Source organism: Leptodactylus fuscus, chromosome 3 (genome assembly GCF_031893055.1).
Source record: "Leptodactylus fuscus isolate aLepFus1 chromosome 3, aLepFus1.hap2, whole genome shotgun sequence".
Classification (NCBI taxonomy): Eukaryota; Metazoa; Chordata; class Amphibia; order Anura; family Leptodactylidae; genus Leptodactylus; species Leptodactylus fuscus.
The window spans coordinates 84616968-84644203 of NC_134267.1; the positions used below are offsets into that span (position 1 = coordinate 84616968).

At 40.8% G+C, this 27236-nt stretch overlaps 1 protein-coding gene across 2 annotated transcripts in view; it reads left to right on the plus strand.

Annotated features, from left to right (window-relative positions):
- Positions 1-27236, plus strand: part of PEX3 (peroxisomal biogenesis factor 3) — a 36361-nt gene that overhangs the window by 7713 nt on the left and 1412 nt on the right. For both annotated transcript variants that reach the window (XM_075267890.1, XM_075267892.1), the window contains exons 3-12: positions 4909-5040; positions 8682-8763; positions 10813-10856; positions 11800-11924; positions 16044-16110; positions 16210-16264; positions 17081-17249; positions 19745-19815; positions 21052-21174; positions 24554-24650. In XM_075267890.1, the coding sequence (XP_075123991.1) occupies positions 4909-5040; positions 8682-8763; positions 10813-10856; positions 11800-11924; positions 16044-16110; positions 16210-16264; positions 17081-17249; positions 19745-19815; positions 21052-21174; positions 24554-24650 (965 nt within the window). The remainder of the gene's footprint in view (positions 1-4908; positions 5041-8681; positions 8764-10812; positions 10857-11799; positions 11925-16043; positions 16111-16209; positions 16265-17080; positions 17250-19744; positions 19816-21051; positions 21175-24553; positions 24651-27236) is intronic.

A 27236-nucleotide genomic window follows, 5' to 3' on the forward strand; every position in this document is an offset into this window, starting at 1 on the left:
CAGTTGACAAGTATAGGTCCTTAATTGTTAGTCTTGGACATTACCCCTTTAAATAGGCATATCTGTAATTTGGGGATACTGTTGCTGCTGCTTTAGCTGAACTGGGTATCTGAGCTAGTGGTGCATTAGTAGGAGAGAGATTTTTCATCATCTTCAGTTTAAAAGGAACACCTGTAAGGGGCCACACGGTGGCTCAGTGGTTAGCACTGCAGCCTTGCAGCGCTGGAGTCCTGGTGTTCAAATCCCGCCAAGGGCAGAAAACCATCTGCAAGGAGTTTGTATGTTCTCCCCTTGTTTGCATGGATTTCCATCCCATATTACAAAAAGACATACTGATAGGGAAAAAATGTACATTGTGAGCTCTATGTGGGGCTCACAATCTACATTTAAAAAAAAAAAAAAAAAAAAAGGAACACTTGTTTAACCCCCTAACCATCACATTAAAATCACAAAAAATACCCTAAAAATGTTCCTTTTTTTATTACACATTGTAAATTTATGGCTCAAATAAATCTAACTGGCACATAACTCTAGTGCCTTATGTGCGTTTTAACCCTTTATCAGTCCAAAGTATTTTAGCCTTAAAGGGCGTCTTTCACCTGGAATGTGTAGATTGTGCCAAAACATTCAATAAAATACCTTAGGGTCAGGTGAGTATAACCTTTATTTCTTGTCTAAATTCGATACGCTATTTTAAATTTATCTTTATAAAACCTAATATGCAAATTGTCAGCCTGGAGTACTGAGGACGCCTCCAATGCTTCAAGCTGCGTCCCCTTCATATCCACTAATGGGAGAATGACAGGGCCAGGTGAGAGTTTGGGAATCTTTGCCTAGCCCTGTCATGCTCCCATTAGCTTCTGTTCTGGGATCTTCATTATTATTATATGTACGTATCAGGTTGGAGTGGGTGTAGCGAGCATGTGTCAATTACACCATACTACACACAGAAGTATAGAGGAGCGCAACATCTTCAGAAGATGATGAACACACAGTTAATTTTAGAACTCAATTACTTCATGTATGGGTGAGAATTTTACCTCCAGACATGGGGGACCAAATTCACCCTAAATTCTACCAATTTTTTAAAAACCTCATTTATTAAAGGAGGGTTAACTTGAATTAAAATCAAGATCTAATCACATCTATGTATAAAGGATTAACAGTACATGATATACATTGTGACATAGTATGTCAAATGCTACCATAGCACAGACATAAACATAAAATAGTATTGGTTTAAAATTCAGGAGTGTTGACAACATTGTGTACGTGACATACAACACCTTTCAACAAAGGAAACAGTGTACTCGTATATATTTTGATTTTGTTGAAGCTAAAGATTATAGCAATGTAGAAAGAAGAAAAAAAAACATTAGGCGTCATTATGTGCTCTGATGTCTGGGGGCTAGTAGCAGCGAGTCATACGGGCCCATAGTCACTCGGGGCATAAAAACAGCTTGAATTGACTGGTTATGAGCATGAGATTTCTATTGCCCATAGTAGGTCTTCTGTAGTGATAGAGGAAGGAGATGTATGAAGCCAGAACTCTCATAGCTGTTGAAACTTCTGTGGACAATTATAGTGTATATAAATTATAGGTTTATAGGATAAAACCGTGTTAACCAGTTTCTTCCATTTAGAGGCTTGGGAGGTGTTTATCAATCCAGTGCATAGCAATGTCTTTCCATGCCGGAAAAAGGGTTTCTCTCAGAAGTATATACAGGTGTGGTACGACCATAATTCTTCTGGAAGCAGAGCAAATAAACTTATTTCTGGTGCACACGGCACCACTCCATCCAAGAGAGATTGCAGGAAAGAAAATCACTTCTCTTCTGAACTTGAGGATTAAACTCTACCAATTTATACATCGGAGGGTGGGAATATGCAGAGGGGACAACTACTTTGAAAATAGGAACAAAATTTCCCATTGTGTCTTTCGTTGCTCAATCTACAGATATTTACAAACACTTTTGAATGATTTGTCTGTGTCTGTACCACCACACTTATTGTTTGCAACGATATATAAGGTTTTTTTTGTTGTTGTCATATTAAAAATTCAATAAAACATTATTTACAAAAAAAAAAAAAGTTATTGTTCAGGGAGAACAAAGTGAATTTAAAATTCCCTTTGTTACTCAATATAATGAGCAGATTATTATTTTTAAGAAGATAATCAGTAGATAAAGGTCTTGCTTACGCCAAAATAAAATGGTGGGAGAACTGCATCCAACATTTTATGGTTAGGGAGACCATAACACTGGGGAATTTGGTTGTCCACACAGTGAGAGATGGCGGTCCTGAGACGACCCCAAGAAAATCTGTATTGGGCAATATGAATAATAAAAAAAGGTTTCTTTCTTCCCATATGGAAGATTGAGAATATGTAGAGCACTGAATCAATGGCCTCAGAATCAGATATACCAGTTTGGGAGTAAGGATAGATCTGAGTAGTGTGACTTTAATGATTATATTACATGCCATATATCTGGTACGTGCAATGTAACAATGTATGGGGAGCATTTAAGAGAGATCAATAAAGGGTTTTAGTGACACCCCGTTTCAAAACATGAGAATAAAATTGAAGGATCAGAATCTTGTGGTGTTAAGATGCTGAAACCCAGCTGTCACAAAAGTAATCGTATAGGTAAAATGCCATGTAGTAAAACGAAGTGGAACTTTAATTTGGGTACGCTAGCACCGGCAGGTTTAGATGGAATTGTTTAGGTTTTAAATGACTTTCCCATGTATTGGTAGAGTAAAATGAGTTTAATCTGATGAAATATTTTTATTTTATATATTTGTTTAAAAATATTATATTTTCTTTTTATTAAGTGTTTTTTTTAAATGGTTTATTATGGTAGGTTTATTATTTGGCTTACATAAATGAACGAAAGTTCTGCTGTTGTGTCTGGAGTCTAAGTCTATGATTGGGTCTCTTTAAATTTTACTACAATGGGGTCTGTCGGGTGTCCACCATTTTTAAGCTGAAAATGGCAGAAAAAAGTCCTCCACACAGGACTTTTTCCTCTTCCAATTCTTGACGGGCAACATTTGCCTGATTCTTTCTCATTGCATATATGGGCAAAGTGGATTCAGTGAAATGAGTGCTTTCCTCAGGAGAAGAGATATCGGTGCATTTACTGTTCATTGTCAGAAGGGCGTTCCTGACAGTCTAGCTAGGAACACCCCTCCTGAGAGTCTGTCCATAGCTTTATACTGTCAGAGGGGGCATACCGTACCATCCAGCCATGACGCTGAATGCTGAGGAACGACCCAATATTAGTCTATGGACGAGTACTGTCAGGAGGGGGGTGTTCCTCACCGCTCAGTGTCATGTCTGGGCAGTAAGGAACGCCCCCTCTAACAGAATAGAGCTACAGACAGACTGTCAGGAGAGGCGTTCTCAGCTAGACTGTCAGAAACGCCATTCTGACAGTGAAGAGCTATCGGTAATTGCACCAATATATCTTCTCCCAGGATACACAACGGTGAGGCCGACAGTGTGCTGAATTCAATGCACTGTCGACTTTTTAGTGGTATATAAAACTGCATGTGACCGAGTACATGAAAGGTCTACTTTAAGTTGGCTAACAGTGAGAAGATTTATAGAATTTTAAGCATTAGGTGTTTTAGAGGTACAGTGGTGTTTATTAGGTGTATTGAAAAAATTGTATAGTTTTACTTTTTTTTTCTGTAAAACCATTTAGGTGCTGCAGTCGGCATTGACAGCAGCATCTAAGGGATTAAACAGTAAGTATGGTCTCTGATAACGGGAGGGTTTGATAACTTGAACAAAATGTCCATTCTCCTTTCCCGGCACACTGGTTGAAGTAAAAGCTGCAAGCTACACTTCACGCTTGGTTCACACTAGCGTTCGGGTACTTCGCCCCAAAAGTCCGGTTTGCAGTAATCAGTATAAATCGTGAAAAACCCAACAGAACCCATTATACTCTATGGTGTCCATGAGTTTTTGTGTATAACCGCTTTTTAAGCGAATACTACTCGCTCATCTTTAGTAAGTAACAGCTGTATTTGTTATTGTTTTGGTTTGTGTATGTTTACTGGATCTGCCTACCATCCTCCATTACTTCTAATGGGTCCATTGACTAATTATATTTAAGGATTAAGGTGGCCAATAATGTGATTGTAGAAATATCAATCTCATCTTATTCCCCTTTAAATAAGATCATTTACAGGTCCAAACAGACATCTCTGAAATCAGAAAATAGCAGTGTACAGGTATAGAAATTAGATTGGTGGGAATACAATTTTGTGCTCCACATCCTATGGATTGAATGTCCAAAACTGACTGCTCTTTTTCCTGCAGACGCTCATTGTTGTACTGTGGTTAGTTTCCCAAGGAAAGATCTCCCTTCCTCCAAAAACTGTGTGCAAGTGTATGTAGAAAAGTTGATGCTGTTTTGAAGGCAAAGTGTTCTCAAACCAAAAATTGATGTAATTTAGATGAGATCAGATCATTTTTTTCCCCACACCTGCCTAAAACTTCTGCATAGTACTGTAGTAGTGTAGTACTGTAGGTGCTGATAGTTTATTCTGCAATTGGGTTGTGATTTGAAGCCATGACACAAGTGCAAAAGGGTCCCCATTAGAGATGAGCGAGTACTGTTCGGATCAGCCGATCCGAACAGCACGCTCGCATAGAAATGAATGGACGTAGCCGGCACGCGGGGTGTTAAGCGGCCGGCCGCCGTCAAAGCGGAAGTACCAGGTGCTTCCATTCATTTCTATGGAGCGTGCTGTTCGGATCGGCTGATCCGAACAGTACTCGCTCATCTCTAGTCCCCATCATATGCACGTGAGAAGTGAACTTTATTATGAAATAGAACATAGTTGTGCCATGATCATTACATGATTTTATCTCTTTGTTATTATCTTTATTTTTAGGTGTGTATGTTCTGGGAAAGTATGCTCAAAAGAAAATTCGCGAAATTCAAGAAAGAGAAGCTGCTGAATACATTGCACAAGCAAGGAGACAGTATCATTTTGAGAGCAACCAGAGAACATGTAACATGACAGGTTGTCATTATATTGTTAATGGATATTGTCTTTAAGTGATTTTGGGTTTTTGTTTTTTGTTTTTTTACTTTTATTGTTGTTTGTGGGTGAGGGGGTTAAGTGATAGCTCCCAAAAGCTAAACATGTTTTATGCTGACTGTGGTTTCATAGTCTTCAGATTATTCAGTCCATCATTTTGACAGTGACATTATGTAGATTGAAAACTTCCACAACATGTGAGTACAAAAAATTTATTAGGGCAGATTTATTAAGCCCTTATGCTAGTTTTTACAATACTCTTGAAAAGAGTGTGTCATGGTGCATGCTGTTGGCAGAACTAATGTCTCTGCCAGATTTACCATCATTTACACCTGCTTGTCTCTGAAATCCTGAATGCTTCTGTGCATTGCTTCCTTGGAGACCGCATGCCATTCTGCCACTGTACTGTTAGATCTGTTCATGGAGTGCTGAATCTGCCACTAAGAAAGCGGTCATTGCCCTACCCTTCTCTTGGACATGGATTCCAAAGAGAATAATTTTCCAAGTAGTGGAATTGAAGACCATTACTTATTAAGTAAAATGAAGAAATATAATTCTGTTTATTAAAGCCAAACACAAGAACAGGGCTGGAGTTTTGGCAAAAGGCCTAGAGAAGCTCATCTATGAGGCTAGAGGGGGGAAAAAAGCTCTCTCGTCCCCTAGAGGTGTCCTAAACGCCAGCCATTCTCAACGTTTTCACTCCTTTGTTGGCTCCACCTCTCGCTCCGGAGGACAGTCTTATCAGGACTCCCGCTCCAAGAAGCCCTCTGTCAAGCTCAGACCTGCCTGGCAGGTCGAACCTTCCTCTGTTTGAAGGCTTTCCCCCACATGGGGTTATTGAGGTGGGGGGTCGGCTTCTCTCCTTCCTGGAGATCTGGCTTGCCAGCATCGACAGCGCCTGAGTCTGAGAGCTGGTGTGGGTCGGCTACTCCATACAATTCTCCCTTCCAAAAGAGAGAGGTTTTTTTTCCGCCTACTTTGTCTTCCCCTGCTTGAGCAGCTGCCTTTATTCAGGTCAACTGCACTCTTCAGCAGCAGGGTATCATTGTCCCCGTCTCCACTTCAAAGCATCTCCCAGGTTTTTATTACAACATGTTTACCGTTCTCAAGAAGGACAGCTCTTTTCGCCCCATTTATGTAGTTCCTGTGGTCGGTGGTGGCATCCCAGTGAATTCCTGTTGTCCGTTAACATTCACGATGCTTACCCTTCACGTTGTGCCATCAGCGTTTCCTTAGTTTCGCGATGGGTTTGTGGTATTTTCAGTTTGTCATTCTTCCCTTAGGGCTGGCTTCCGACCCTTGAGAATTTATCAAGGCGATGATGTCCCTCATGGCCATCCCCCACTCCAGGGGATTTGCTGTGATTCCATACTTGGACGACTTCTTGGGGAATGCTCTTTCTAGTTTGCAGATCATGTTGGACCTCCTTCGCTGGTTTGGCTGGCTTATCAATGAGGAAAAATCATGCCTCGTGCCTTCTCCACACATAGAGTTCGAAGGCAAGATCCCCCTTCCGGAATCCAAAATCCTGCTTGACCGATCCAATGTGTCCTACCTTTGGAAGAATACCCCATGCTCTCTTCAGTTTTGCATGTGAGTCCTGAGCACGATGGTCTTGAAATTCGAGTCTGTCCCTTTTGCTCAGTTCCACTCGCATCTTTTGTAATTGGTGATACTAGCTCGTTGGGACAAGTCTCCATCCAGCCTAGACTATCAGATTCTCCTGCCTCCCTGGGTTCACCGAGAACTTCTTTGGTGGCTAGCCTTCCCAAAAATCTATCTGGGGAAGTTCTTTGTTCCCCTCCATTGGTAAGTGATCTCCACCGATGCCAGTCTTTCCTGCTGGAGAGGAGTCTTTGGTGCCTTGACCATTCAGAGCCTGTGGTCCAAAGCCAATACCTTCCTCCACATCAATCTGCTGGAACTGAGGGCCATCTTCTTATCTCTTTTCTCATTGGACATCTCTCCTCCAAGGGCATCTTCCTCGGATTCTCAAGAATCTCAAAACTGAAGGGGACCCAGCTGTCCTGGTGGCCTTGATTTGTCTCGCTGGACCTGGTAGACAGACCTCATATTCCTGCTTTGTGAAAACTCCTTGGCCTCTTTCTCTGCAAGTCAATCTTCTGTCTGAAGGATCGGTGTTCCATCCCAACCTTACCTCAGCTGCATTTAACAGGTGTGGCTGTTAAAGTCAAGGTTCTGAGGCGTCTTGGTTTTTTGGAACCTGTTATCCAGACCATGCTAAAGTTCCGGAAACCCCATTCAGCTAAGATCTATCCTCCCACATGGAGGGCCTACGTCAGGTGGTGTGAGAGTAATGGCTTTCATCCGCCCTCCTTTTCTCTTCCCAGGATCCTGGCTTTTCTGCAGTCTGGACTAGACCAAGGGACAGGTTTCTGCCCTTTCCATTCTTCTTCAGAGGACCCTAGCCTTCCATCCTCAGTTGAACACTTTCCTGCAGGGAGTGACGCACTGTACTCCTCCCTACTGTCCTCCCATGGAGCCCTAGGATCTTGATCTTAAAGAGGACCTTTCACCACTTTCGGGCACATGCAGTTTTATATACTGCTGGAAAGCTGACAGTGCGCTGAATTCAGCGCACTGTCGGCTTTCCCGATCTGTGCCCGGTGTAAAGAGCTTACGGTGCCGGTACCGTAGTGCTCTATGGTCAGAAGGGTGTTTCTGACCATTAGCCAGAGACGTCCTTCTGCCTCGCGGCGCCAATCGCGCTGTGCTGTGGAGCCGGGAGGAACGCCCCCTCCCTCTGCTCACAGCGCTCGTCCATAGACGAGCATTATCAGGAGCGGGAGGGGGGAGTTCCTCCCCGCTCCACAGCACAGCGTGATTGGCGCCGCGAGGCAGAAGGACGTTCCTGGCTAATGGTCAGAAACGCCCTTCTGACCATAGAGCACTACAGTACCGGCACCGTAAGCTCTTTACACCGGGCACAGATCGGAAAGCCGACAGTGCGCTGAATTCAGCGCACTGTCAGCTTTCCGGCAGTATAACACTGCATGTGCCCAAAAGTGGTGAAAGGTCCTCTTTAAGCCTCCTTTTCTTGTTCTCTATAAGAACAAGGTTGATCTTCGCCCGCCACTATGTTTTCTGCCTAAGGTGGTTTCTTCCTTCCACATCAAAGAATTTTACGGTGAGTACAAAAAAATAATTTTTTTCCCACTAAATTATATTTTAATCTGCTCTATAACGTGATGGCTGCAGATTAGACTTCATTTTCATGGCAACAGGTTCCATTTAAGATACCATTTTGAAGGCATGTTGAAAGACCTTTCATATAGAAGTTTTGTGGGGGTTCTCCTTCAAAGCAAACAAATAACGCCTTTAGTGTTTTAACCGTGTCTTAATGATTTTTTAATGTCATAGCGGCTAGTGTCATTGTTGCATTGTTAAACTTTATGCTTACTGTTCTGCAGATTCCTGTTCTCATACTGGTATAATGAAATCCACGAGAATTTATATCCCCTAAACATCAGGGCTTCAGAAGCTTGAACTGTTTTACCAATAACATAGTGGCATTTGACAGCAATGATATGAATCTCTCTTGTATGTTTTATTGGCTTTTCACATACATTGCTCACCTCTATTTTTTTTCTTTTTTTTTGTAGTATTATCAATGCTTCCAGCTCTGAGAGAGGCTTTAATGCAGCAATTAAACTCAGAAAACCTAACAAGTCTACTAAAAACCAGGTATTCTTACTAATGGTCATTTAGTAGAAGTTTATAAATTCTCACAAAGTGTATATTGCACACAACTAGATAAGTTTAGTGATCCTGGTAAGAACAATATTAGATCCTTCAATCATCTCCATCTGGGATAGCATGAAACGGCTGCTTTGTGCTGTGTGGAGACATGGCCAACAACTCAGCCAATCTATGGTTGTACCTCAAATTGCCTGGTTTTCAGTTTGATTGTTAATGGCCAGACAGTTTTGCAGGTAAACTGCAGTTTATTTACAAACACATGTGGCCAATAACAGTCAATGAAAAGTGAACCAAAGTATATGGTTGTAGTGGCGTACCCTGAATCACTATATGGTGGTGTAGCCCCTCTGTGTGTGTAATTTCCTATTTCACATGATCTTTATACCTTTTTTTTGTTCTCTTGTAAAAAAATAAATAAACAAATTACCGTATTTTTCGGACCATAAGACGCACTAAGGTTTTAGAGGAGGAAAATAGGGGAAAAAAAATGTTAAGGAAAAAAAAATTGGTGAAATATTTAATAACCTAATATAATATTTCACCAATGTAAATAGAACCGGGGGCTTTCGGACACAGGGATACCAAATGTGTATGTGTTTCACAGTAATGTTTTTGTTTTATATGTATTCTAGGGATATGGGGGTGATTTGAACATATCTATCTAATCTGTCTGTCTCTATCTATCTATCTATCTATCTATCTATCTATCTATCTAATCTATCTATCTATTCTCATCCATGGATGGAAAGAGACACCCTGCAGTGAAGCTATGCAAGAAGAGAAAAAGGGGCGGGCCAGACGGGTGAAGGAGGTGTGGTTTTCTAATCAAACTTGAAAACACGCCTCTTTCACCCATCTGGCTCGTCCCTCCTTCACTGCCTCTCAGATCTGGCTCCTGCAATGATGCCACACAGGCAGGGAAGTAGGGGCGGGCCAGACGGGTGAAGGAGGCGTGGTTTCAAGCTTGCCGAGAAAACCACGACTCCTCCTCCCGTTTGGCCCGCCCCTCCTTCCCTGTCTGTGTAGCATCATTGCAGGAGCCAGATCTGAGAGGCAGTGAAGGAGGGGCGGGCCAGACGGGAGAAGGAGGCGTGGTTTTCTCGGCAAGCTTGAAACCACGCTTCCTTCACCTGTCTGGCCCGCCCCTACTTCCCTGCCTCTCATATCTCACTCCTGCAAACATGCGACACAGACAGGGAAGGAGGGGCAGAGCAGGCAGGCACCGTGCTGCTCTCCTTTTGATTCTCACAGACGGGACACAGACGCTGCACACGCTGCATTCGGACTATAAGACGCACACACATTTTCCTCCCATATTGGGAGGAAAAAAAGTGCGTCTTATAGTCCGAAAAATACGGTATATACTTACCCAGAGCCTGCTACTCTCAGCACATGCACAATTGTTTACTGAAGTGGGAACAGTATACTTTGGCTTTGGTGTGCATGGGCTGAACACGGTGAAGGTAAAGTTGTAATGATGATAGAGAGGAAACTTATCAGACTTATCGCTAACGAACTATGGATCAAGTAAGGATCAAGCTATTTGGGATACTAAAACACTGATCCATAAGAGTCTGTAGGTAGTTTAGCGTCTCAAAATTTCTATGATAGGTTCCCTGCCTTGGATTAGCAGGGGAAAAAGATTTAGCAAATTTACTGCAGGGCCTATTGACACATATATGTCCATTGGTGTGTCACTGCAGACTAAATGTGTTTGCCAGCAATTACAGTGGAATTAGGGGGGGGGGGATATGCTACATGAACAGAAGGACAAGCCATACTTTATCAGACATCTGTTCCCTAAAGTGACCAGGGTCACTGTCTTTTGTAAAGTTAACATACAATGGCTCCTGCAGAGCATTTGTAACCTCTCTTGCCTTTGGATAATCCAGGGTCACTGAAACCTCTGCATTTCTTATGAATTAATGATTATGTATGAATGAATTATATATAATGAATTAATGTTATGTATATTCCATTTTTCAAAACATTTAATGGATTTATTAACATTAAGATGCATTTTGTGTTCTACAGACCATCAAACAAGATAGAAATATGGGAAGATCTAAAAATTATTAGTAAGTGAATTCTGATTTTATATTAACATGGGTGTGCCAATACAATGTGTCAATACGAATGGCAGTTAATGAACTGAATATGGATAATAGAGTAACTTTGTAAACTATGGTTATTAAGAAATGTTTCCTCGCGGAAATTTCTCAATTATCTGTGTGTAATAGCTCCCTCTTGTGTTCATAATGTATAGGTCTTTGCATGTCATTTTAGTGAGGCTCTATTAGTCATGCTTGCATAGTAGAATACAGCACAGCTTCTGCTGGATTCCCCGTGAAAGAAGCAGGGACATCAATTAGGCTGGACAGACCTATACATTTTACCATGGGCTGCTATTACAAGCAGATATTTGTAATATTACTGCAATGAAACATTTTCTTTAGCAAGAATACTTCAAGAAGTTAATGAAAAATGCATATTTATTGCCATTTATATAATTCAAGAAAAACTTGTTAAAACTGTTTGGCAATCAAAAAATCAGAGATTTTTTATGGAAAATGTGTTTTGAAAGGGCGTATACTGACATGACAGCTTTGTGGTATTCACATCAATACATCACAATTTGTCTGTATCGTATTGCACATTTGGAACACTTGTGTAGGCTTTTATGTACTGTATAAGGCTCCGTTCCCACAGAGTAACGCGCCGCGCATTCAGACAGGTATACACGTGTCATGTGAGCGCTCAAAACAGATCCCATTCACTTCAATGTGTGCCAGCTCACGCGCGCTACACATTGGGTTAAAAAGCCTCCCATTGATTTCAATCTGTAGCGCCCGTAAGCCGGTACACATTGAATTGAATGGGATCTGTTTTGAGCGCTCACACTCTGACACTTGTTTACGTGTCTGAATGCGCGGCGCGTTACTACATGGGAACGGAGTCTAAGACTGTGACTATCTAAATAATACTGGTATTTATAGTGTATTTTTCTCTTTCATTTTCCAGGTTTTACTAGAAGTATAGTAGCAGTGTACAGTACGTGCATGCTTGTTGTACTCCTGAGAGTTCAGCTAAACATAATTGGTGGATACATCTACCTAGACAATTCTTCTGTGGCAAAGAATGACAGTGTAGGTAAAATGTACATATAGTTTTATTTTAATAGTTATTTCTTTTTCAACTTCATGTTTAACAGACACCGCACAGAAAAAAAACACTTTTAGCGTTTATACCATAGAATAAACATTACGCCCTTGAGCTAAGAAGCAAAACCTTTTCTCATCTGAGTCATGTACTGCATCTGTCATGAAGTAAGGGGTTAAGTCAGGGTGAAATCACAACACGCTTCCTCATGACAGAGAGCAGCTAGGTTTTACTCTCGAACACAATGGTGTTTTAGAGATAATATAGTTTAAAAATGAACCAGGCCCAGAAAGATGAGTCCGCTGTGCAACGTTTCCTTGCCCTACTTGATTCTCAGGTCTTTCCTCACACACAAACAGGGAGAGATTTGTCAATGAAACAGGGGTGGGAGAAGATGCACAGTTGACTACTCCCTATGTCTGGAAGGGGTTTATCATGAGGGACGTTTAAAAGAGTTTGCATTGTCATGACTTCAGACTTGTGAAATTTTGTACAATTTAAATTCTTACACTTCTGCCAAGAGATTTTACTATATCCCCTTACTGGATTGAGATTGCAAAGATTGCATTTGATAAATTGGAGTGAATGAATGAAAGAATTAGAGCAACCTGTGTGGAATATGGGGAAGGTGTAAAAATAAAGCATATTGGCGCTCCATTATCCCATGCCGATGTTTGGTCAGTCCTTGGCCTTCCTTGACCGTTGTGACCAGTCAGGAGTTCCTGTGAAGAAACCAGTGACGTATGAGAACGACTGCTGAGGTCACTCATTGACAGAAACAGGGGAGTATACTTTATTTTTATTTTCATTTTACACACTCCCGACTCCACACTGTTTGCTCCAGTTCCTGGACAACTCCTTATTTGAACAGCATAAAAATGTATATTGTAAGAATTTTGCGCAAACAAACTCTATGTTGTGACTTTTTGACCCGAGAATCCGGGAATACAGTTTGAAAACAAAGCCTTTTGTTTCTATTATATATGGCAGCATTTCAGAATAAATCAGAGCTGTCTGTGATTCTAGACTGTTCCTGCATGCTGCTTGTTTCAGGCAACATGAACCTCAGGACAAGTTCCCTTTTAAGTTGCTTAAAATAGAACAATGATAGCCACACAGTATTGACAACTTCAGTATCTGCCATAGCAAGTAAAGTCACAATGTCTGCAGTGTAAGTAAACAAGTACAGAGTCCCCATTAATAACCATGCATTTATTAATGCCTGCTACAATATTACAATTAATTCCAGTTTAATTGTGTCACTTTAGCATAACAAGCCACAGTGCCCCCTCTGAAGCCGCAGGGAAATAAAGCTCTCTCCTCCCCCAGAGGTGTTCCAAGTGCCAGCCACCCTTTTCCAACTGCTCTCAGCATTTTCACTCCTTCCGTGGCTCCACCTCTTGCTCCGGAGGACAAGTCTCCATGGGACTCCCTCTCCAAGAAGCCCTCTTTCAAGCCCATACCTGCTTGGCAGTCCCGCACCAAGTCCTCCAGGGTTTCCTCTTCCAAGTCTTCCTCTGCATGATTATCTTCCCCCACTTGCGTCTCCTTGGGTGGGGGGATGACTGCTCTCCTTATGGGAGACCTGGGTCCAAGAAGTGGTGTCAACCGCGTACTCCATTGAGTTCTCTTCCCTTCTAAACTGAAGATTTTTTCTGTCCACTTTGCCTTCTTTCCCCACTAGAGCAGCTGCTTTTCTTCAGGCAGGCTCCACTCTCCAGCGGTAGAGAGACATCGTAGCTGTTCCTGCTTCAGGGCATTTCCAAGGTTACTATTCCAACCTGTTCACCGTCTCCAAGAGGGTCTGCTCTCTTTGCCCCCTCCTGGCCTGAAGGGGCTCAACAGTTTTGTACGTGAACACAGGTTCTGCATAGAGTCCCTGGAGACCGGCAATTGGCTTTCTTCGTTTTGCGGTGGGTTTAAGTCATTTCCTGTTTGTCGCTCTTCCCTTCAGGCTGGCCTCCACCTACGAGTATTTACCAAGGTGATGGCATATCGTATGGCCATCCTCTTTTAGAGAGGAGTTGCTGTGATTCCATACTTAGACAACCTTCTGGTGAAACCTTCCTCCTAAACGGACAACCTGACCAGCTTGTGGATCACCTTGGACCTCCTTCGCCAGTTCTGCTGGCTCATCGACAAAGAAAAGTCCTGTCTAGTGCATAGAATTTCTGGGCATGATCAAAGACACGTATCAGAACAAGATTCTCCTCCCAGAGTCCAAGATCCTGGCTTTTCATTCTGGTGTCTTGCCTTTGGATGAACTCTCTGTGCTCGCTTTGATTCTGCATGTGCCAATCTTCCTGTTTGCGGAGTGGTCTTTGGTGCTTTGACCGTCCAGGTCCTGTGGCCAATGCCAAGAATTCCCTCCAGATAAACCTGCTGGAATGGAGGTCGTCTTCTTGGACCTGTATCATTGGATCTCTCTCGTCCAAGGGCATCTGTTCAGAGTTCAGACCGACAACTCCACAGCGGTCAACCACTCGAACCATCAGGGGGGCACCAAGAGTCGTGCGGCCTTGCTAGAAGCCTCCCGTTCTCTTCTATGGGAGCATCACACTACAGCTCTTTCGGTGGTCCACATTCCAGGCTTGGACAATTGCATGGAAGACTGCCTAAGCTGAGAAAAGCTCGACCCAGGGGTGTGTTTGATTCATCAGAAGATCTTCCTCCAGTTGTGTCCCTGGGGAACGCCCGACATTGTCCTTTTCGCCTCCCAACTGAACCACGTTCTTGTGATTCCCTAGTTGGACTTCGCTTTCTGTACCTCTTCCCTTCTTTTTCTTGTTTTCCTGGGGTTCTCAAGAAACTTAAGATTGAGGGGGTTCCAGCCATCCTGGTGGCTCTGGATTGGCCTGGTGCGTGGACCTCGTTCCTACTTGTGGAAGTTCATGACATTAGAAATGTAAACTACAACAGTTACTCACAGGGGGAGAAGTGAATATATTAGATTCGGCGACACACCTTTCAAAAGATAAAATCTAGTACTACTGCAAAAATAAAAATTAATACTCGATATAACCCTTACCACAACTTATAAAACCATGAACCACATCTTCAAGAGAATTACCATCTCAATTGTCCACATATGTGGACACTAGTACAGTAAAGATTTTTAAAAAATCCCAACCTTAGTATGATATAAATCTAAAGTCACATATTTGGTTCAAAAGATTTCCCAACATTATTTACGAAGCCGATCTTCCAATTACATAATATATTCTCCAGGGTAATACATTCTGATGCTAGGTTCACACCTGTTGTGGGGACCTGAAAAATGGAAATCCGATCTGCTTAAAAAGTGATTACCCGTGGAAAACCGCAGACCCCATAGACTATTATTTTTCAAGCAGAATGGGGACAAAATCCCCCAACGGAGATTGAGCACTGGTGTGAATCCAGCCTTCGATAAGTGAATCTGATTTACTAATATCTATAGCTAGGGAAGACCCAACATTTATTGGGGAAACTCAAACGCATATTTCAACTATAACTACGATTAAATCTTCTAAATTTGTCAGGACAATGTGGCACACTAAACCAGCCATTGGTCCTTATGCGTTAAATGTCCTAAAAAAAAAAAACAGCCGTCCGTCCGGAATTTTTATGTTCCAGAAGCTCTGTTCTTGTCTATTGGGTTTGTCTGGTATTGCACCCCAAAAAGAAAGTTGAAGCGTTTTGTTTTTTGAGTATCTCAGCAGTTAATGATAAACTGGAATTTTGTCAACTTGCTCAAATTACTGTATAACAAAGTCAGTTTACTACAAAGCTTCTCCTTAGGTGATAACTAATAGGGTTGCATCTTATGTGGTCACGTTTGCAAAAACAAGCAACAAGCCAGTGCCAACGTATTTCCTGGCAAACATAACCGCCAAGCTATTGCCAGAACTTCCAATTTACTAGCATGTGCTACCTATTTTTGTATTTTACGTGGCAATCATATTTTATAGTTTTCTGTCTGTGCTGAGACACGACTTCACAATAGCAGTTTCCACTAAGGGAAAATATATTGTTCTTTTACCGTGAGAGAGCCAGGAAAGATGTAATTGTAAATCGTCCCTCTGAAAGCATTTATTTTGTCTAATGAAATGTTCATCCTTTTGCAGGGACTGCAAGCATCCCCCGAGGTACAACAACAATATCTGTCCAGTATTCAGCACCTCCTAGGAGATGGTAAGATATGAATATATTCTTTACTGGCTGACCTGAAGACTATTACTCAGTGTCACGATATCGGAGACTGCATGAGCTATCATTTCTTTACCTCTTCAGGTCTGACTGAGCTGATAACACTTGTGAAGCAGGCTGTTCAGAAGGTCCTTGGCAGGTAAATTTATTAAAACCCGCTGAAGGTCTCGCTTTTTTTTTTTTTTTTTTCTATACTTTTTTTTTTTTTTTTTTCGATCTTAAAGCAATATTCCCATCAGGGCAATTCCCTGCCAAGATGGGATTCACTAGTCCCAAGTCCCGACCCCTAGGATAGGACTTATGAGAACAGCCGAGTAGTGCTGCTCTATGGGATACCCACTACTTCCATAGAGGAGAATGGGAGCTCATGGACAGCAGTTGGGGAAGTCTTTGGTTCCAAGGGAGGTGTCTTATGTATTGTTTCCTTATGCTACATGGAGCCTAGGTGCTATCCTAGCCCAGTAGTTTTCAGCCTACACACAACCTACACACAAAAAGGATGACCCTAATACCTTAGGAAGCACTCACAAGTGCTTCATCCTTTTCCCTGTGCCAATGATGACGTGTTTATCAGTCATATGGTATTAGAGCAGCTCAGTTCCATTCAAGTTATGCAATGTACAGCACTGTGTTTGCTATTCAGTGAAGAGATCACAGCACTCATCCAAACTATGTGGCCCTGTCAACAGCTGATCAGTGGGCTTCCAATGTCAGACCCCCACAATTACATATTGAAGATCTATCCTAAGTATAGGTCACTAGTTTGTAAATCCTTTAATAATCTAAAAATTCCCCCCTGATCTTTCTAAGGAAAAACTGCCCTTGTCCCCACGAACCATTTGCAGCACAGATTTGTTTTTAAGAGCAAAATACAGATTGTAAGCTGTGCAGTGATGGGTTGTTATGGCCAGTTTCATAAATGAGGTTTGTAACCCTGTGTATCCTCTTTTACCAGTTTATCACTGAAGCAGACTCTCTCACTTACTGAGTTGGAGCAACACATTAAAGAAATCCGAACCGTGGTAGAAGATTGTAACACAACATCAGATCTGGGGGAGTCCCAGAACAAGTCATTGTTATGTCGATTCATGATGCCAGATGAGGAGAACCCTCTGACCTCTCAGGTATTACTGCATCACCAAGTTCATAGAGTCCTAACATAAATATTGCATGTTCAGTTGACGTGGTATAGGTTTACGTACATAGTGACTATATACATGTCATTTTTTGGGCTGTATGTCTAGCAAGTTGAAAAAGGTTTATCTCAAATAGATGTGCCAAATTGCATCACATTTTATGCTAGTGTCTAGTTGTAACCATCAAAGTAAATTTGACTCCCATGTACTTGGTTGAGAGAGAGCCCATATTTTTTAAATGACTATCATACCTGGCCTTGTTATATTCGGAAGCCAAAGACTAGGACTTTCTTTGAAATGGGGTCCACCCTTACTTCTGCACTTTAGTAACCAGGTCCTGGCAAGGAATGGGATAAAATGGAAAATGGCAATTTGTTTAAAAAATGATTGATTCATTTTTCATTAAACAGATCAACCATAGTCAGAACATGTTCAAAAAATTAACAGAACTGTGTAACAGGCTGTCTGAGGAACAGGATAGCACACGTCTGTAATAATAAAAAAGTATATATATATTTCTTTGGTGTGCCGTTTGCTTTTGCTTTCTTTTTTTCTTTTTTTTTTTAAGGACAGCACTTACAAGTCTACAGACCCATGCACACATATGTAATTTTAACAGATCTGAATATCATTTCTATTAAATTATAGAATATGTCCTATTCTGGCTAGACTTCTACATTGAAGCGTATGGATCTGTGAAAAAATACTCCAACATCTGTGTGTTAGCCATTCCATTTTTCATGGCTGAAAAATGTCAATGGCTGTGTGTAAGTACTCTAAGACCTTACTAAGGACCCCCTCCCCGACCATTCCTACATTTACTATGGGCCTCCCTTGCCCACTGCTCATACATTATGCAAGGGGTCCCTTGGTATATTTATAAATGTGACCGATAACAGTGGTAACCCTTGTAATAACCATAAAGTAATAGTAGATATTATGGGCTAAATGCTTAGGTTCACTACTTGCATCAAGGGTTTCAATGTCTTGCAAGACCCTATGCTAAAATCATTACATTGAGAGACATCATTAAATGAGTTTTCTGAAATTCTGATATTGCTATATCGATATAGGCTCTCAATTTTCAGGTCTGCTCCAGCACAGAACCGCTTACCTGACACTAAACAGAAATGACAGGAATTTTGCTTATATACTGATGTAGCACTGTTTAATGTGGCTTTCTGCAGCGTGATACATTTCTGTGTCACGATATCGTTATGCATCATATTAACCTTTGTTACATCTGTATATCAAAAACTCCTGAAAACGTTGCAGTTAGTGGAATGGATCATTGTGTGTGTGTGTGTGTATATATATATATATATATATATATATATATATTATATTATATTATATTATATTATATTATATTTATTTATTTATTTTAAAATAGCTTACCATATATGCTCAAATATAAGCCGAATTTTTCAACACAGTTTTTGTGCTGTAAAAGCCCCCCCTCGGCTTATACTCGAGTCAAGCAAAAAAAAAATAAAAACAATTTTTTTTTATTTTTTTTTTTGGGGGGGGGGTCTATGAACCGTCCCAATAGTAATGTATAGAATCTCCCATACAATAGTTAAAAAAAAAAAAAAAGACGCTTTAAATAAATATAACTTAAAAATAAAAAATAAATAAAAGTTCTAAATCCCTCCTTTCCCTAGAATACATATAAAAGTAGAAAATTACTGTGAAACACATACACATTAGGTATCCCTGTGTCTGAAAGTGCCCAGTCTACTATATATAGGGTATCTGCAGTGCTCCTGTTCCATCAGGAAGGGGTTAATAGGAGCACTGCAAATACCCTATATTCAGCCAGGCTGAATTCCAAGTGGGGGGGTAAAAAAAACCAGTCCTCAAGCTCAGGGAAGGGGCAGACAGACAACCAAAACACCCCCTCCCCTTTCCCAGCACCCAGCATCTACTGCACCCAAAAATTCCGACCATTTTAATTTTTGAAATTTCCCAGTAGCTGCTGCATTTCCCCGCCTCGGCTTATACTCAAGTCAATAAGTTTTCCCAGTTTTTTGTGGTAAAATTAGGGGCCTCGGCTTATATTTGGGTCGGCTTATACTCGAGTATATACAGTATCCATTAATTGTGCACTTTAACAATTCTTAGTATGTGAGTATTTTGTATTATTCGTATGTTAAAATACCTATAGTGTGATGATCATATCCATAAAAATCATTTCTAATTCAGATCATTATCCAGGTTACTGTGAGTTGTAAAGGCAGCAAAATATTTCTTCATTTTCTTTCCAATTGTTCTTCCTTTAAGATAAGTTAAAAAAATGTTTTATTGTAATCTCAATGCCTGATATTGGGCACATGTAGGGGTGGAGCTCAGCATTAGTTGATTGACCTTATTGCATTTCCTCATCAGAATTGTGAACCCTAAGCAGGAATTTTATCTCCTTAGCATTGCTAAGAAATCCTTCTAGTTGTGTTTTTTTTTTTTTTTTCCCCGCAATTTAAAAGGCATGTGGACTAACTGAGAAGGATGTCACCACCATCCGTCTCCTGAATGAAACCAGAGACATGTTGGAGAGGTAAAGTAAAAATTTTCTTTCCATGGACCATCTGAACTGTCAGCTGCTTTTGATTTATGCACTCTTTGCTGCCAGTTGTAGTTGTTAGTGATTTGCACTTTTGGTATGGTATGAGGCATGATGTTGGCAGAACTCCATTAACATAACTCCAGTTTTGTCATTATTGCTGATAGGTAGGCCAAAAATATATATATTCCCACATTTAGTGCCAAAAATTAACATTTGGTGTACAGTGTCTGTTAGCAAATATCAGACAAACAACCCATTGAATAAAACCTAATGGGTGTCAAATAATATTGGTGAGTTTCATTATTATATTGTTGACTTGGGGAGAAACATGTAAGTGAGACCCCAAGGCTTCACTCCAACCTTCCTCTTTAAAATCAAGGATGGCAGTCTTCCAGACTGCTTCTACCACATGGTCGGGGATGACACCTTGTTGTTTAAAGGAACTAGTATTTTTGGTTTGGACAATCCAATGCAATAATGAAAAAAAAAATAGAGATGTTGCATCTGTTGTCCTTCAATTGTGACCCAAGGGCATGGCACAACTAGAGGTATACATAGAAATAATGACGGGGGACCTGATCCCTTGTCTTTGTCTGAATAAAGGACAGTAGGGTGTTATCAGCATATATATCTAGTAGTATGTGCAAGGGCTTTTTGTCATGGCCTACCATTGGGATAGGCCATGAATATCTGATTGTTTGGGGTCAACACTTGGCTTCTTCACTGATCAAGACTGTTGCTGGGCCAGGAGCACATTATCCACGGCTAATACATAGAGATGAGCGAACACTGTTCGGATCAGCCGTTCTGAACAGCACGCTCCCATAGAAATGAATGGAAGCACCTGGCACGGCGACCGGCCGCCGGCAAAGTGTATGTGCCATGTGCTTCCATTCATTTCTATGGGAGCGTGCTGTTTGGAACGGCTGATCCGAACAGTGTTCACTCATCTCTACTAATACACACATGGACAAAATTGTTGGTACCCCTCGTTCAATGAAAGAAAAACCCACAATGGTCACAGAAATAACTTGAATCTGAGAAAAGTAATAATAACCAAACTACATGTTGACAATCCACAAAGCTACTAGGAGAATGTCCTATGGACAGATGAGACAGATGTGGTGTTTGGATTATAAACAAAAAGTGATCTCACTAAACATTAGTAGAATTGCACCAAATAACCTTGTATGAACGTAGGCTAACAGCTCTGATCTGTGTTTTTAGTCAGGACTTTGGCACAGTGTTGAATTCGTGTCTAAATCGTGGTTTTGGAAGACTTCTTGACAGCATCGCAGAGTTCTTTCGACCAAACGAGAAAGAATTGAATCACAACAGTTCATTGAACAGGTACATTCTTATATTGTCCCGCACATCAACATACAAATTTAAGAAAATACTTGTAGTTTGAAATATTTAAGATGCATAAAGACATATGGCTACAGGTAGTACTGTACTTTCAAAAATTGTTCAGGAATACAGTCCTATGAAAAAGTTTGGGCACCCCTATTAATCTTAATCATTTTTTTGTTCTAAATATTTTGGTGTTTGCAACAGCCATTTCAGTTTGATATATCTAATAACTGATGGACACAGTAATATTTCAGGATTGAAATGAGGTTTATTGTACTAACAGAAAATGTGCAATATGCATTAAACCAAAATTTGACCGGTGCAAAAGTATGGGCACCCTTATCATTTTATTGATTTGAATTCCCCTAACTACTTTTTACTGACTTACTGAAGCACAAAATTGGTTTTGTAACCTCAGTGAGCTTTGAACTTCATAGCCAGATGTATCCAATCATAAGAAAAGGTATTTAAGGTGGCCAGTTGCAAGTTGATCTCCTATTTGAATCTCCTCTGAAGAGTGGCATCATGGGCTACTCAAAACAACTCTCAAATGATCTGAAAACAAAGATTGTTCAACATAGTTGTTCAGGGGAAGGATACAAAAAGTTGTCTCAGAGATTTAACCTGTCAGTTTCCACTGTGAGGAACATAGTAAGGAAATGGAAGACCACAGGGACAGTTCTTGTTAAGCCCAGAAGTGGCAGGCCAAGAAAAATATCAGAAAGGCAGAGAAGAAGAATGGTGAGAACAGTCAAGGACAATCCACAGACCACCTCCAAAGAGCTGCAGCATCATCTTGCTGCAGATGGTGTCACTGTGCATCGGTCAACTATACAGCGCACTTTGCACAAATAGAAGCTGTATGGGAGAGTGATGAGAAAGAAGCCGTTTCTGCACGTACGCCACAAATAGAGTTGCCTGAGGTATGAAAAAGCACATTTGGACAAGGCAGCTTCATTTTGGAAACAAAAATTGAGTTGTTTGGTTATAAAAAAAGGCGTTATGCATGGCGTCCAAAAAGAAACAGCATTCCAAGAAAAACACATGCTACCCACTGTAAAATTTGGTGGAGGTTCCATCATGCTTTGGGGCTGTGTGGCCAATGCCAGCATCGAGAATCTTGTTAAAGTTGAGGGTCGCATGGATTCCACTCAGTATCAGCAGATTCTTGAGAATAATGTTCAAGAATCAGTGACGAGGTTGAAGTTACGCCGGGGATGGATATTTCAGCAAGACAATGATCCAAAACACCGCTACAAATCCTCAGGCATTCATGCAGAGGAACAATTACAATGTTCTGGAATGGCCATCCCAGTCCCCAGACCTGAATATCATTGAACATCTGTGGGATGATTTGAAGCGGGCTGTCCATGCTCGGCGACCATCTAACTTAACTGAACTTGAATTGTTTGTCCAAAATACCTTTATCCAGGAACTGATTAAAAGCTACAGGAAGCGACTAGAGGCTGTTATCTTTGCAAAAGGAGGATGTACTAAATATTAATGTCACTTTTCTGTTGAGGTGCCCATACTTTTGCACCGGTCAAATTTTGGTTTAATGCATATTGCACATTTTCTGTTAGTACAATAAACCTCATTTCAATCCTGAAATATTACTGTGTCCATCAGTTATTAGATATATCAAACTGAAATGGCTGTTGCAAATACCAAAATATTTAGAACTAAAAATGATTAAGATTAATAGGGGTGCCCAAACTTTTTCATAGGACTGTATATACAGTACATTTTAATTTTGTTGTAAAATGGTTGTAACTAGCACATACATACAGTACTGTATTTCACATACAGAAACTGAAAATTAAAACTCTAAATGTGTTAGGGCTGCACAATCACGGCCATGTTCTCTGTTCAGTGCCCACCCTGAACACATTACAGGAGGGAGGAAGACCCCACCTTTCTTTCCTTACTGCAACCAATGATCTCTCGAGTACTGGGAACAGTGGGAGGGAGTTGCTTTGTGTAACTGTAGGGAGGAGAATGTTGCAAACAAGAACATGTCCGCATGTACGGCTAGTGACAACCACAGCAGGTATAAGATGACTTAGGTCTTAAAGACGTCCATTTTTAAAAAAAAAAAAAAATTATTATTTTTTTTTTAATTAAGCTGAGGGAGGTGAAAAAAAAACAACACACACCTGTCATCCGGGTGCCTCCCATGGTTCTGCTGCTCTAACGTTTTCTTGAAGTGGAACTCCTCGTCTGCTATAATGTTCTGCGACCCTTTCCTCTGGCCGCTGAAAACATTGGAGCAGCAGGACTGTACCGGAGTATCAGGGACAGGTGAGTATAGTTTTTTGTTCTGTTTTTTTTGTTGTTGTTGTTTTTTTTATTTTTTTTATCCCCCAGCCTAATTTAAAAAAAATAAAAATTATCCTGGAAAATCCCTTTAATGACTTGTTCTGTCCATGAGACACAGTCTCTGTGCATATATACTTCCCAGACTGAATGGAACTTACTGCATCACAGTGACTTGGGATTCATAGTGATTAACCCTCTCATGTACCTCTCATTAGCCTCAAAGATAATATAGCGCCTCACATAATGGTATTTTTATGTTTTTATTTTTTGGGGGGGGCTGGTAGCTGGTACCTGGGGAACCAAATGATGAAAACTATTGACTATCCTGAATTTCAAATATCATTTATCTTTCAGGAGTCATATTGACTCTTGCCCTAATACATTTATATAGTAACATAGTACATGAGGTTGGAAGAAGACAAGGGTCCATTAGGTTCAACCTATAACTTTATAGCATTGATTCGGAGGACCCAGGAGGCTAATAAAAATTAGAAAATTCCTGAATGGTAGGGAGGAAAAAATCCTTCCTGACATCAATAAAGTTCCATGCAGACAAAAATACCTTGTTTAAGCTGTGTTTTGTTTTTTTACAGCTGGTGCACTGATCCATTATATTTGTAATGGCCCCATGCATACACCTGTTAATAAATATACAAAAAAAGGAGACCCCAGCCTTTTATGTGGTATAACATTGAATGCCTCTGAAAGGTCCAGAAACACCACGTCTACTGCATTACAGATCTAGAACTGACCTCTTTAGAGAAGCTGACTAGATTGGTTTGACTAGACAAATCCCTTAAACACATTATGATTGGATGGTATTTTCATTGAGATACTCTAGTATGGCATCTTTTAGAAAACCTTCAGATATTTTTTGAGGTTAAACTCCCCAGCCTGTGGTTCCAGAGTATTGTATTTCATTAATGAAAATTTATATCATTTTATGTTTTTTAGAATTACTCTACATTCTTCAACAGGAAAAAAAGTTTCAACTATTAATCATACATTCTTAACCATTAATATTTTGATAAATACTCAAAATAAACTTCTTTTACAGCCTTTCCAACATAAGTCTTCCACTGGCTAAAATTATCCCTATAGTCAATGGACAGATCCACTCCATATGCAGTGAAATGCCCAGTCACTTTGTTCAGGTAAGAACTATATATTTATACATACTATAGTTAGTATTTATGAAAGGAGAATTGTTTTGTAAGATCTAGCAGGACATATAGTGTATGTTCCCACAGGGATGGAACGCTATAGATGTCTGTAGCAGGAAAATTGCATTTTTTGTTTGTTTTTACAAATTTTGACACACCAAGCTCAAAAGGTTAGCCATTATATATATATATATATATATATATATATATATATATATATATATATATATATATATATATATATATATATATATATATACACACACACACACACATACACACACACACTAGCAGGAAGACCCAGCTTTGCACGGGTATATTTAACTTTTATTTTTTTTTTCTGTAGTGGCCCCATAAGAATTGCCCAGTTTTGCAATGGTGTATTTTGTGTGTGTGTCCGTAAGCGTCACGTGATCATGTGTATCTCATTTTGGATATCAATGAAAAACCTGCGATCGGTTGTTATGGATACCTGGAGTAAAGCTGTGTGAATGTGACCTTTTGTAGCAGTGTCATCCACAGCGCCCTGTCCCTTTAAAGCTGACATACACCAGTGAAGAAAAATGTCTGGGTTGCTAAGGAAACCTGGAGTAAAACTCTGTGTGGTACTCTATGCAGAGCTGCGTATCTAATCCCCCAGCGTCTGGTACTGTGTGCAGAGACGCGTATCTAATCCTCCCCGTGTGGTACTGTGTGCAGTGGTGCGTATCTAATCCTCCGGCATGTGGAACTGTGTGCAGATACGCGTATCTAATCCTTCAGCTTGTGGTCTTTGTGAAGTCGCACGTATCTAATCCTCCGGCGTGTGGTATTGTGTGCAGACGCACGTATCTAATCCTCCAGGGTGTGGTATTGTGTGCAGATGCGCGTAAATAATCCTCCGGGATGGGGTACTGTGTGCTGGGGCACATATCTAATCCTCTGGCGTGTGGTACAGTGTGCTGAAGCGCATATCTAATCCTCCGGCGTGTGGTATTGTGTACAGATGTGCATATCTAATCCTCTGGCATGTGGTACTGTGTTCAGATGCACGTAACTAATCCTCTGGCACGTGGTACTGTATGCAGACACGCATATTTAATCCTGTGGCGTGTGGAACTGTGTGCAAACGTGCATATCTAATGCTCTGGGGTGTGATACTGTGAGCTGACCTGTATATCTAATCCTCTGAGGCGTGTATCTCAGTTTGGATATCAGTGTTTGATTGTGCATGTGGAGTGACCGTCTGTATGGCAGTTGGAATACGAGTGAAAGACTTGCAGGCTTGTATTGGCTAATGGGGGGGGGGGGGCATTGTTTTGGGAATGCAGTATCTCAGCAACAGTACATCTGAGCAAGTTGAGGCCTCATCTTCAACCTTCCCAGACACCTTAAGTATCTGTGTGCCAAATTTGGTGAAGATCGGTCCAGTTGTTAGGTCGCGCATAAAGAACAGATAGACAGACAGAAATTCATTTTTATAATATAGAGAGAGCCTATCCTATAATATAGAGGTATCCTACTAATATAAATGTGAAAGTTAAAACAGCTAGCAAGCTGCCAATTTGGATTAAAGGTGTTTTCCCATCCAGTGTGTCAGCATGTTGCCTGGAGCAGATCAGATAATATGCAAATGCAAGTACAGAATGGACTGAGGGTTAGCTGAGTGTTTACATAGAGAGATAACAGACCTGGATGAGATAAGCTGCTGCAGGAGCAGTGTAATATAGTCGTGGAGCCATATCATTTACAGGGAAAAAAGTAGCCTATGTTTTAATCGAGGTTACAACTTATCTATGTGCCAAATATCATTCAAAAACATTGAGCCGTTTTTGCATGATTGAGGAACAAATATCCAAACTTTCACATTTATAATAATATAGGATAGGATTATAATATTAATAGGATAGGAGGAAGGATAGGATAGGAAGAAGGATAGGAGGATTATGGTGGAAAATAAGTATTTGGTCAATAACAAAACTTCATCTCAATACTTTGTTATATAGCCTTTGTTGGCAATGAGGTCAAACACTTTCTGTAAGTTTTCACAAGGTTGGCACACACTGTTGTTGGTATGTTGGGCCATTCCTCCATGTAGATCTCCTCTAGAGCAGTGATGTTTTGGGGCTGTTGCTGGGCACACAGAATTTCAACTCTTTCCAAAGGTTTTCTATAGGGTTGAGATCTGGAGACCGGCTAGGCCACTCCAGGACCTTGAAATGCTTCTTATGAAGCCACTCTTTCATTGCCCTGACAAGCGTGCCTGGGATTATTGTCATGCTGAAAGACTCAGCCATGTTTCATATTTTGACGATGGAAGGAGATTTGCACTCAAAATCCCACGACACATGGCACCATTCATTCTCTCATGTACACGGGTCACTCGTCCTGGTCCCTTTGCAGAGAAACAGCCCCAAAGCATGATGTTACATCCCCATGCTTCAGAGTAGGTTGGTGTTTTTTGGAAGCAACTCTGCATTCTTTCTCAGTTCCAGTTTGGTTTCATCAGACCATAGGACATTCTCCCAATACTCTTCTGGATCATCCAAATGCTCTCTAGCAAACTTCAGACTGGCCCGAACATGTACTGCCTTAAGC